Source organism: Hyperolius riggenbachi, chromosome 7, assembly GCF_040937935.1.
Source record: "Hyperolius riggenbachi isolate aHypRig1 chromosome 7, aHypRig1.pri, whole genome shotgun sequence".
In the NCBI taxonomy this organism is placed as follows: Eukaryota; Metazoa; Chordata; class Amphibia; order Anura; family Hyperoliidae; genus Hyperolius; species Hyperolius riggenbachi.
Genome location: NC_090652.1, coordinates 297,781,441 through 297,794,120, shown reverse-complemented (window position 1 = coordinate 297,794,120; position 12,680 = coordinate 297,781,441). Strand labels below are relative to the sequence as shown.

General features: G+C 43.4%; 1 protein-coding gene across 6 annotated transcripts in view; it reads left to right on the top strand.

Moving 5' to 3' along the window:
* SPEG (striated muscle enriched protein kinase) overlaps window positions 1-12,680 on the top strand; it is a 369,258-nt gene that overhangs the window by 278,891 nt on the left and 77,687 nt on the right. For all 6 annotated transcript variants that reach the window (XM_068246025.1, XM_068246024.1, XM_068246023.1 and 3 more), the window contains 6 exons: window positions 361-590; window positions 1,973-2,092; window positions 4,159-4,263; window positions 4,715-4,918; window positions 7,503-7,626; window positions 8,815-8,987. In XM_068246025.1, the coding sequence (XP_068102126.1) occupies window positions 361-590; window positions 1,973-2,092; window positions 4,159-4,263; window positions 4,715-4,918; window positions 7,503-7,626; window positions 8,815-8,987 (956 nt within the window). The remainder of the gene's footprint in view (window positions 1-360; window positions 591-1,972; window positions 2,093-4,158; window positions 4,264-4,714; window positions 4,919-7,502; window positions 7,627-8,814; window positions 8,988-12,680) is intronic.

The window sequence follows — 12,680 nt, the reverse complement described above, 5'->3', positions numbered from 1 at the left end:
AGAAAATGGTGAGCTTCTGAGAGAAACTGATGGTGAGGTTAGTATGTAATATACATTTGCAGCTACGTCATGTGTTTATTTTAAATAATTGTACTCGCTACAGGTTCCCTTTAAGTGAATAATACTTTAAGAACTTACATTCACCTTGTTTTCTCATGTGCACTGTTTGAGTTTAATTCAGCTTGGGTTGACCAAAACTCAACTTAAACTGAAAGCAGCTCATTGATCCTACTGGGGAATATGTAGTAATATAAAAGTATTTAGAGGGATTGTGTCATGGATCATGAAATGATGTCAGTAAGGTCACCATATATCAGCACAGTTTAGACTTCACCTCTTTAATGTCACTACGTCCTTCAGATCCAAGCTGGAGAAGATGCCTTCCATCCCGGAGGAGCCGGAGGTGCAGGACACTGAGGTGGAGGGCGTGCTCATGCCGGACTTCCTGCGCCCTCTGCAGGACCTGGATGTGGTGGAGTCCCGCGAGGTCCAGCTGGAGTGTCAAGTCACAGGCTTACCATACCCGACCATCACCTGGTACCACAACGGGAAGAAGATCCAGAGCACGGACGACCGCCGGATGACCCAATGTGAGGACCTTCTCTTCTGATGTGACAATAAATTGTGTAAAACATGGATAAATGCTCAGGGCTGGTTTACGAAGGTTGGAGAACACTGAAAGTGTACCTTTAGGGAAAAAAGCGACCCTTTATTGTCTGTATGTCCCCATCAAAGAATGTTTTCCTAACAAGTATGTGTAATGATCAGCCTTTGGGATTGCCCTTCCCTCCACTATCAAAGATTTGTATTCCCACCCTGAAGCAGATACAGGGCCTGTTTGTTGGCTGCACACACAGTATCTCCACCTAGGGCGGAATAAAAAGCAGGAGACCAGCTCAGCCAATGTGTAGACATGTGGATGCTTTATTACAGTTAAAATTGACTGCAATAGAGTGGAAAGTTCCTGAACAGGAAGCAGGAAATTGTGGGCGCCCGCTAATAGTTGGTGGAAGTTTGGGCACCGCCGTAGGCGCCCATTGAAATAGCAGAATTGAGGCATAATTTGGGTGCCCAATATTATCGCTCAATGCGTGTTTTGATTGGATGGCAAATGGTGGCGTCCCAAAAAATACGTTTTTGTTTTATTTTTGGGGTGGGGGCAGCGATTGGTGGCAGGGGGTTAAAGTTAGGCATGCAGGGGCAAGCTCTATTAAAACAATACAGGAGATTTGTAGCCGGCTCCACCATAGGCCGTAATAGAAATTACAGCTATATTGATGCTCGGTGAGTAACTTGGGCGCCGTCAAAATATGGAGCTCAAATTACTTTTAAAATACTGTAATTTGTCCGCCAGCAATATCTGAAAGCGGAATTACATCATTACCAACTATGTGCGGTGACCTGGGGGGGTGGGGGGTGGGATTAGGCGTCAGGTAGGGTAGGGTGTCTGTGCAGGGGGGGGAAGGGAGGATTAGGGTTAGGCATTAAGTAGGGTATTTGTGCAGGGGGGAAAGGTTAGGCATCAGGTAGGGTGTGTGTATGCGGGGGAGGGGGGGTGAGGGTTAGGCGTCGGGTAGGGTGTTTGTGCAGGTGGGGTTGCTGGTTAGGGTTTGATGTCAGGTAGGGTATATGCGCAGGGAGGGTGGTTAGGCGCTAGATAGGGTATATGTGCAGGGGTAGGGGGGAGGCAGTTAGGGTTAGGTGCCAGGGGCGGAGTGCTCTGTGTTAGAGTAGGGTTACGTCTAGTTATAGTAAAATATCGGTATTTAAAACCCATATTTTATGATCCTTCTTTACACTTTAATAGTAGAATATTGGTAATTTAACCTATATTCTACTATCCACTTTCCTCGGCGGCCAAATTTCCAGGCGCCATTTATTACGTATGCGCCTGGACAGCCATTCATTTGATATAATATTGTAATTTTGGCTGTTCTTTTCAAATAGTTTTCTATCTTATCTTCTTTTATAGATAAGGACATCCATCGTCTCATCTTCCCGAGTGTAAGCCACTCCCACGCCGGCGTCTACAAGAGCGTCATCTCAAACAAGGTTGGCAAGGCTGCGTGCTACGCTCACCTATACGTCACAGGTAAGGAGGACAATAGTCGCTCCATAGTCAGAATATCTTCAGAGGCAGTCTGTCATTGGCGCTATGGTGTCAGTTTGTAGTAATATGGACTTTTGACTGGGGTGGATTCACCAGTGTGACAATCGCCCTCACAACTCCAACCGCCTTCAGGCAGAGGCAGCAGCTTGAGGGGGCCTGAGCCAATGGGTAAGAAGAGCGGTACATTGTGTTCTCCCAGGCGATACAAGCCCTCTTCGATCCCCTTCAGTGTACAAGTGGCGTGGATTTAGCCAATTACTATGCGGCTTCTGTCCCTGTCACATGACATGGGACAGAAGCCGCACAGTGATTGGCTGGCTGCACATCACTTGTACACTGAAGGGGAGCGATGAGGACCTGTAGAAGAAGACAACCGAGAGCCCAATACCAGGACGTATAATATGATATTATACTCCCAAGTCCAGGTTGCCTCCAAGGCAACCACTGAAAAGGCAGGTGGGTAGATTAGACTTAACCCCACTCGAGCTAGCTGAAGTTGCTTTCTGTAGAGGAAGGAGGGAAAACACCAAGATGCAATGCATTTCACAGGATGCAGTCCGCTTCATCAGACAAATTTGGGGAATATCTTTAGGCTTCTTTTCCACTTGCAAGTGCAACCGCAAATGGGTTTACGCTTGCAAAAGCTTCTTTTTCCACTCAACGCGATTGCGACATTCACCGTTGGAAGAGCGAAACGCAATCTTGGCAATAATCATGCAGCACTACGATTGCACTCAGGGAAAAATCGAAATGCGCTAATGGAAAAAGTGCACTGTGATTTACATGTAAATCATGGTGCACTAGCGATCGGTAAAACGCCAGCGATCCGCTTGTTCAAGCAAATCGTGGCTAGTAGAAAAGGGCCTTACCAAGGATTAGGTGTGCTAGATGCCTCTGTGAAAATAATTTTTTCACAGAGGCATCTAGCACACCTAATCTTTGGTAAAGATACTTACTTCTTTGCCTGATGAAGCGGCCTGCATCCCACAAAACGTGTCACACCTTTGAGTTTAAAAAAAAAAATAAGTGACCAAAAAAAGTCTTTTAAATATCAACTGCCTGAGTCATTTGATAGGAGGTAAGTGTACCGCTACCTCCTTTACACTGCTATCTCATTATTCTTTTTTTTTATAATTAAGGCTCCCGGTCGAAAGATCTCTGGGGGGGCGCCACTATGTATTTACGCCCAGTGGGGTAGCTAAGGAGTTGTGGGCCCCAATGCAAGTTTTACAATGGGGCCCCCCCAAGCACTCTATACATAACAATTGATACGGCGCACCAAAACCTGCCAATGGCAACTACAGTGTCAGAGGTGCAAGAAGGGGATGGGGAGCAGCTTGTTAATGATTACCACTATTCAAAGTATCTATAGAAGTGATTATTATGAGCACAGGACCAATAGAGAGCTAATACTGTAGTTGAATAAGGGCCCCGATGCGGTTGCTGTCTCTGCACCCCCTATTGCTACGCCCCTGGTTAGGCCCCCGATTGGATTTACATCTCAGGAGCCTATAGGCATAGACATTCTACTTGCCGAAATTATGGCCTCCACCTGTCCTGATGTGAAGGGCGCTTTGCATGCTGAGCCGCACTGCAAGTGTGCTAGTTTCCTGCATTTCCTGTCGGCTCATCCGTCACCTCTCCCTCCCCTCCCCTGCCCAGCATGCTGGCGTTTTCCATCCTGAGACAGCATGGAGGTTATCAACCCTGGATACAGAGCTGGATGGAAGAGCTGAATCGGCAGTCTCACTGAGCCCATTCATTCAGCTGTCTGTGCTCTACACCAGTGATATCAGCATGACCCCAGGATGGTGAGCTGCCTCTCAACAGACTGGCACCTGTAGGATCATGCCTATCGGGCCTAGTGCTATATCCGGTCCTGATGAGCAAGCCTGGATTTCTGGGATGGCCACACAGGCCCCCGCCTAGGGCGGGCTGCTGGATTTGGAGGAGGGGTTGCTATACGTGATTGTAGTATGTCACATTTTTCAGTTGCAATGCTTTCTGTCTGGTATCATAACTAAAGTATTATCTGTTTCCTGTGCCAGACGTGGTGCCCACCCCTCCGGACGGTCCTCCCGTTATAACCTCTGTCACCGGCAAAGTAGTGAAATTGAAATGGAACCCCCCTAAAAGACTGGACCCCGCTATAGGTATGTATCCACCATGCATCCATGATCTGCTTGTCTGCCTGACATACTTTCTGCTGTACACCAGGCATTAGCATTGTAAGTTGTGTGCATTTATTTTTCGTTTTTTTCTTGTTTTGTTCTATTATCAGTACACTTTGCTGTTATTTTATTATCCCTTTAATGATTTGGTTAAAAGGGAACTCCGCATATACGCTGCCACCTAACTGTGGATTTGCAGATTCCTGTGCAAAATTCAATTTTTGGTGCCACCTTGTGGTAAAATTTGAGTGTGCAGCATAAAAGAGCAATATGTAGATCACACTGTATACTGTACATGTAGTGGCCCTCATACCATATGTTACACATGATTAATTATTTGCTTATTGTTACACCTGAGCTCTCCTTTTTACTGTAACTGTTTTGTTGTTGTTGTTGTTGTTATAATTTACATATTATGACTCTCTTCCCATAGATTTGGCTCAGCTTACGTACTCTGTTCAGCAGCAAGCTGTGGGCTCTCCTCAATGGACTGTCATCGCTAACCTGAAAGAGACCAGCTATTGTGTTACAGCACTCACCAAGGGGCACCAATATGTCTTCCGTGTGGTCACAAACACCTCCACCTCCCACAGCAAACCATCCCCCACCAGCGAGAGTGTGAAACTACTGGACCGTGGTGAGGCTGCATTATGATTGGAGGAGCAAAATTACATTTTTTTAACCCATTAGCAGCTTCAATACAGTTATCTGATCTGTAGTGCTGTACATTCTTGGAATGCTTTGACCTCTCTCTGCTAGCAGAAAATATAGACACTGAAAGCAGAAGTCCTCTGTTATTGTCTTATACTGCCCCCTAGTGACAGATGATCATAAATACATGTTACAGCAGTACATATTAGTAGCAAGCAAATGTAACAAATAAGATATTAAAAAGTATGTGAAAATGAATTGGCCTGGAGCACTTGAAAACCTCTAACTAAATTGGCTGCTAAAGGGTTAAACACTAATAATTGAGGAGAACACCGCAGTCATGTAAGCAACAGTTAAACAACCCTTACATGTACAGAGTATAATAAAGAAATGCAGATATAGACAGTGCTTGTCAGGTATGTTCCTGCAGCCGCATGACAGTACGGCACCTGCGTGAGTATAGCCGTGCCTGTGCAGTAAGTTCAAGTCGCCTGTTTGCAAACGGCTCTGTGCTACTGCGCAGGCGCAGCCGTCCCACAGGCGCAGTACGGCCACCTTCATTCATGAAGTAGGGTGTGGCTGCGAACTGTCAGAGAGTCCCGGCCAGCAGAGGGGGTGCCGAGGAGGACACAGGTTACCTCTGGACTATCCAAAGGTTTCCTCCTAGCAACGCAGGGTTCTATAGTAACTTTCTGTACCCCGACCAGTACAGGTTTGCTTTAAAACAAACCTGATGCGAAAAAAAGGTTTGATATAATTGTATGTGTAGTACGGATAAGGAATAGAACATTAGTAGCAAATAAAGGAGTCTCATATACTTATTTTTAGTTATATAGCTTTTTTAATAACATTACATCAGTCAGTTACAGTTTCAGTTTTAAAAACACACTCTGTCTTTTAGGCCTCTTTCGCACCAAGACGTTGCATTTTAGGGGACGTTAAGGTCGCATAACGTGCCCCTAACGCAATGGGTGGTGGTGTTGAAGTTGGACGTCAGATTGAGCCGCGTTATGCAGCTTTTGGTGTGCTGTTTTCGTTCTATCTATACTGATAGAACAGCTGCTCCAGGATAGTGATTGGAAGTCCGGATCTTTTCAAGGATTCGGATGATTCGAATCGGATCATTGAAAAGATTCGGATCTTTGAACCGAATCATTTGAATCATTTTACTAGGGAAGCAGACTGGGTGAAATGACTAGCAGGACAGGACTTTCCCTGCACTGTACATTCTGTATGTTCTTGTTTCTTCCAGACAGACATCCACTGTGAACCGAATCATTCATTGTGATGATCCGGATGATTCGACTCACAAAAAAGATCCGGATCAAATCACCGATTCATTCATGATCCGGACAACACTAAGAGTTCAGGTTACGTCACCACAGTGCAGTGAATATTAATTAGCCATGTGGCTAGTCACTAAGCATGTGCAAGCAGTCTAAAGCAGCTAAAGCCCAGTATAACGCACAGCATGCTGCACTTTCATTTAACGTGCAGCGTTACAATGTAACGCAACGTGGGCACTCTGAACAGCCCATTGATTTTTCATTACTGTGAGTTGGGCTGCGTTACAGGCTGCACTAACGTGCGCCTGTAACGTCCCACTGTGAAAGCAGCTTTAAGCTATAAAACAAAGCAGAATAATGAGCCTTTGAATGTTTCTGCAGGAAAACCTTATCTCATGCTGTCTCTCACTGTTTCTTGGCTGTTTAAATGCTTCAGAAAACAGTTCCACCCAGTAAGTGGAAGAGCTCAGAGAAGCTCTTTTGCATAGATAGCAACTGAAGTTTTTTAACTCTTCCTGTACTGGAAAACAATATGAGACTCTTTTCTTTGCTTCTAATGTTCTGTTTCTTAGCTGTGCTACACCTACAACTCACTATCTCATACGTTTATTTTCACTTCAGTTTTGCTATAAATGTGGCTGCAAATCTCAATTAGTAATTCACTTCAGCACGGGAGCTTGACTGATATGAATATAGGCTTCTGTCTTGTTTGAAAAAAAATAGGCATGACATACTTTAAAGAGACACTGAAGCAAAAAATAAATAAAATTGTGATATAATAATTTGTATGTGTAGTACAGCTAAGAAATAAAACATTAGGAGCAGAGACATAAGACTAATATTGTTTCCAGTACAGGAGGAGTTAAGAGACTCCAGTTGTTATCTATGCAAAAAAGCTTTTGAGCTCCATGACTTTCAAAGTTGCAGAGAGCTCTGTCTTCTGAACCTTATTATCTCAAGTGTCTGGCACTGTATTGTTTTCTTTCCTGCAGAGAACAGTTCAAAATTTCACCACCCTGCTCTGTAAAATAATTTAGAATGCTGAGTAGCGTGTAAACTGCAAATATTACAGAATGATGCAATGTTAAAAAAAAAAAAACTATATAACTGAAAATAAAAATATGAGAAGATCTTAGCTACTAATCTTCTAGTAATTATCCGTACTACACAACAAATTCATTATAATTTTTTTTTTTGCTTTAGTGTCTCTTTAAATGCATAGAAAAACATGATTTAATCAAGTGAGAGACTCTTAATAATGGACTGGTTGCATTGTCATTACAGGTCCCTACCTGCAGGAGGCGCCTGTGATCAAAGACCACCCTGAGCTGCTGTACATAGTGGAGGGTCAGCTTGTGTGTGTGACGGTGACACTGAACCACGTGGAGGCTGATGTCACTTGGAAGAGGTAACAATTGGTGTAAAATTTTATATCAGGCTCTTGACTGTCCTGATTAGCAGAGATGGTCAAAGAGATGCTGAAAATGTCAGCTTGTATGCAAGTTTGATGCAACTTTAATACAGCATGAAAATGGACCAATCATATGCACTTCCTGCTGAATTTGATTGGTACAATTCCAAGATTCAATTCTAAGAATTTTTTTTTTCAACTATCTCCAGCTTTAGGTAGCAGTGTGCAGTACCATGTTAGCTGTTCTTCTTCTAATTATTTAGTAAATTATAGTTAACAATTTTTAATTGGCCGCATTAAAGTCCAGGGGCGATTTTATTTATTTTATTATTTGCACTGATTCCTTGGCTCTGGAACAGGTTTTGTAGGCATTTAACTCCATTCGCACCTTCAATAGAGTTATCTCATTTGAGATAAGTGCAACGCTTTTGGCCTCAGTCGGTAGAACTTGGGGTGCTGGAAATTCTTGGAATGCTTTAATCTCTCTCTACTTGCAGAAAATATAGAAACTGAAAGCAGAAGTCTTTTATTATTGTCACACCATAAATACACATTACAGCAGTACTAATTACAATTAAAGGAAATGTAACAAATAAGAAATAAAAAAAAATGTGCTAAACTAAATTAACCTGAAGGACTTTAAATCCTCTAAATAAATTAGCTGCTAAAGGGTTAATAGATTGTCATTGTAAATAAATGTATTATGGTTAAAGAAAAAAGTTTTGTGAAAAAGTTTGGTTTTGCAAATGGAAAAAAAGGTAAAATACCTGCTGTACCAGTCGCAGCTGTTAATATCCCACAGCCACCTCTACAGCTGCCACTCACTGCACCGCCCCAGTCCAAAGCCACGCCTCCTTGTTACAGAATTACAGCCTAGATAGGTTATCAGTCAGCAGGAGGCGTGGCTTCCCCCCAAGCGATTCAAGAAGGAGTGGTTTAGACTGACTGGCAGTGAGAATGTGACGATAGGTCATCGAAAATCTGTGAATGGTTACAGTAGATTTTTTGTTCTTTTGCAAAAACCACAGCTTTTTTTTTTTTAATGTTATGCATATCGGTAATTCATTTAAAACCTATTCTATGAATACACATTTTAAAAGAACTGCACCTAAATGGGGTATTTGAGTTGTCCTGCTGTATAGATGAGGTTTGTACCTTCTTATAAACACCAGTCCTTCTCCGTAGAGCAGGCACCGTTCTGCGCAATGTGGGAGGAGTCTGTGAGATGAACATGCCCGACGACGACCAGCACTCGCTGACCATCTTCAGTCCCAAGAAGTCTGACCTCGGAGTGTTGGTATTCCACGCCAGGAATGTGTACGGAACCAACAGCTGTACCATCAGCATTGAGATGGCAGGTACCAGTGGCACAGAGACTGAGCTAATCAAGGATCACTATAGCAAGAATTGTGACATTCTGCTACACGTAGGATTTACCATAAGGCATTGTAGGCATCTGCCTACAGGCGTCTGATGATAAAAAGATGGCTCCAGTGCCTCCCTCCTTCCTTTCCCATGCAAAGTCCTCATGAGAGTGTAAATGAGAGGTTACTTACCTGGCTATTGGCATTCCACTGATGAGATCCCTCTTCAGTCAGGGCACCTCTAGCTATTTAATACTGAGGTTCCTCTAGCTACCTAATACTTGGGGGCACCTCTATCTACTTAATATTGAGGGTACTTCTGACTACCTAATACCAAGGGCACCAGTAGCTACCTGTGACGGCAAGGGAAGTAAGGAAGAGGTGACAGCGAGGCCAGCCAGTACACTTGCAGTGCGGTTCGGCAGGGGTTTGTAGGTTTATGGAGGGCCAAGTCTAGGGTCAGGGTGCCAGGACATTTGTGCCTATAGGCTCCTGTGATGTAAATCTAGGCCTGGCCTCACTTATGGCTATTGCTGTAATAGCAAGAGATTTATATTGCTACAAAAAAACTCAGCGCTTATCCACAGTCTAATTCACTCATTAGCAGCACACCACGGTGTCTTCAGTGCTTTTAGTGGCTGATCAACAGTAACAAGTAAATAGGAGGCTTAGCAGCCCCCAGCAGCCCAAATTACAAATGTGGTTTGCAGACAAACGGGTGTCCGGTAGGTCCCGTTCCAAATCAAACGTCTCACCAAATACCAATTGCTACTTTATAAATACGATCCTGGTCCTAATGGTGGCAACTCAGCGGTGCATATGTGAAATAATATAATAAAAACGGTCTATGTGTACATTATTGCTTTCACAAGTAACAAAAGATGAAAAAGTTTAAATTAACTCACATTTGGAGCCCTTAGGAAAGGGAACACCAGTGATAGAGGGTGAGGTATCAGCTGAAATGGGTGCCTGAGCCTTATGTGTGAAAAGGGCGCCTCCATAGACTTCGATGTTGTTTGCTGCAAAACTCAGCTATAAGGTGGTGAAAAGGGTGCTCAAGGTTTTTTTTTAGCTTTAAAAAGGTGCCTTTTTTAGCCACATTTTTTTTCAGCTATAAAAGAGTGTTGGATATAGGCAAGATTAATAATGTAATACGGCTACAAGATTGTTGATATCAGCAGGCTACTTAGGGGTTGATTCTGAATGCCAGCATTTCTACTTTGCTCTAAAAGATTGTTCACAGCTTGAAAGCTACTATCCCAGTATTTATTTTTAGCAGAACATCACTGAAAGGGTTAAACAAAGCACATTGTCCTGCTATTCCGCTTCGAAACCGCATCCAAACTGGAGATAACAGTATCTTTGTTTCCATTCCAATGTTGCTACAATGTGTGTAAACACAGTGTAACAAGTGAAAAGGAGCTCTCCGTGAGACTCTCTGTGCTTCAGGCACACACAGTTCAGAAAAGCTCATTAGAAGTTTTTAATATATAATAAAAAGCAGTTAGAATAAAATGCAATGGCAGCTTTCAGGGCACGATAAACTACACTTTGGAAACTTGTAATTTGTAGACAGACAGTATTACTTGTGCTCAAAAGCAAATATGATAACCGTATTAGTAATAAAAAGTAGGAAAACACATTTTTATTGAGTGTTATGTCGGCGTTTCAGACCACTTAAAGCAGTGCAGCTTAAAGTGAGGAGCACGAATTGTGCGCACGTTAAGTGCGATACTGCTGTGTAGCATGCACTGTTAACTTACGCGCACTCCAGTCACCTGTCGGCCAAACCACTTATCTCGCCCTGAGCCCTGTTTGGTCGAGTGGCTTCATAGAACATGATCCCCGCACTTTGATTGGCCCAATACGCTGCCTGTCACTGCCTGCCCATATCCTTACCGACTGGCGTCATCAGGGGATAAACGGCTTAGACCATTTTTATTTCACATATGCACTGCTGAGTTGCCACCATTAGGACCAGTATGGTTTCGCTATAGTAACAGTTGGGATTTGGTGAGACGTTCGATTTGGAACAGAACCTACTGAACACCCGACGGAGAATGTTCTTAGGGTACATTTCCACTAGAAGCATTTATTTTTTATTTCTATTGACATACACCAAAACGCAGCCAAAAAACGGCATGCGGTGTCCAAAAAAATTTAGCATTGCTGCCCAGATTTTTGCTGGGTGCGAATTCCACCTCTAATGGAAACAGGCCCATTAAAATGTGAAGCGGGTGGTTTTGGTGCATGGCAGTCAATAGAACCAGGTGCCCCATAGCAGGAATGTAATGCTGCGCAGGGCGTGTAACAGTAATTCAGGGCTCCGGCTGTTGCCAGACCTCCAATTACATCTCCCTCCAAGCTGCGACAACTTGGAGGGGGAATAGTATTTAACTCTACTAGGGAGTTTTACGGCAGCAACGAAAGCCGTCATTCGGCTCTCCCGGCACCCAACTCACCAGCTTCGTATAGTTAAAATGCATTGCTATGCAAATTCATGTGCTGAAAAAATGCACAGATTCCCCCCTAGTGGAAATGGGCCTTAAAAACTTAAAACGCAACTTTGACAGATTGCAAAGCGCTCTGCAGTGTGGCTCAGCCAAATTGACATTTCACAAAGTGTTCGGTAAAATAAGCTGTTTTCTGCTTTACCAAATGCCATAAGGCTTTGTGAATTGAAGCCTGTTTGGCCTTTGCAGAAATCCCACCCCAGAACTGTGGGATCTGTGATCAGCAACTGACTGTAGACATCCTGGCCTTTACTGTCCACTTTTCCATGTTTTGAGGGAGGATCTGGATCCCTGGGACACACCCCTGACACATCATTGGTTACTCTGCATCATGTGACTCGGGAATGGCAATAGTGCAGAAACTCTGTTGCCATGATTCACAATAGGCAGGGGCAGCCTTCAATCACTAAACATTGCCTAGAGAGGTCCTGTAAAAGTAATTAAAAAAATAAAACTCATGGCTTTTACTAAGTACACCTAAAGGCCCATTCTCACCACATGTACTATATTTTTCCACATTGTACAACAATGCAGAAGAATGTTAGAAATGAGAGCCTTTGTGTTCTAAGCTACATTTTTAATAATAGGTACTGGCGTTCACTGTATTCCGCAGCAAAGAAAAAAAAAAGGCGTAATAGATTAAAATGTGTGAATCTGGCCCCGTTTGCACGCTTTCCTCTTCCAAATACAGCGCTATTACTGAAGCAGAAATCTGGTCCTCAATAGCAAAGCTCAGACAGATAATTATTGCTATTTCTCGGAACGGTTAAAGTAATACCATCATCTTTAAGATGTATAAGCTAAGCTCAGGAAGCCACAAAGAATGAATGATGATTATAGCTTTAAACCACCATCTGTATATGGACAGTATTTGCATTTCCCACACTCTGCATTTCCTGCACTCTGCATTTCCCACATTCTGCATTTCCCACATTCTGCATTTCCCACATTCTGCATTTCCCACATTCTGCATTTCCCACACTCTGCATTTCCCACACTCTGCATTTCCCAAACTCTGCATTTCCCAAACTCTGCATTTGTTAATACAGAGTTTATTGTGCATTTAAAAATTACCCACCCAGTTAGGCTACATTAACCACTTTACCCCCGCCCGTACGGATTTCTTCGTCCCTTTTTCCATCCTTTCACCCCCAGGGACGGAGAAATCCGTACT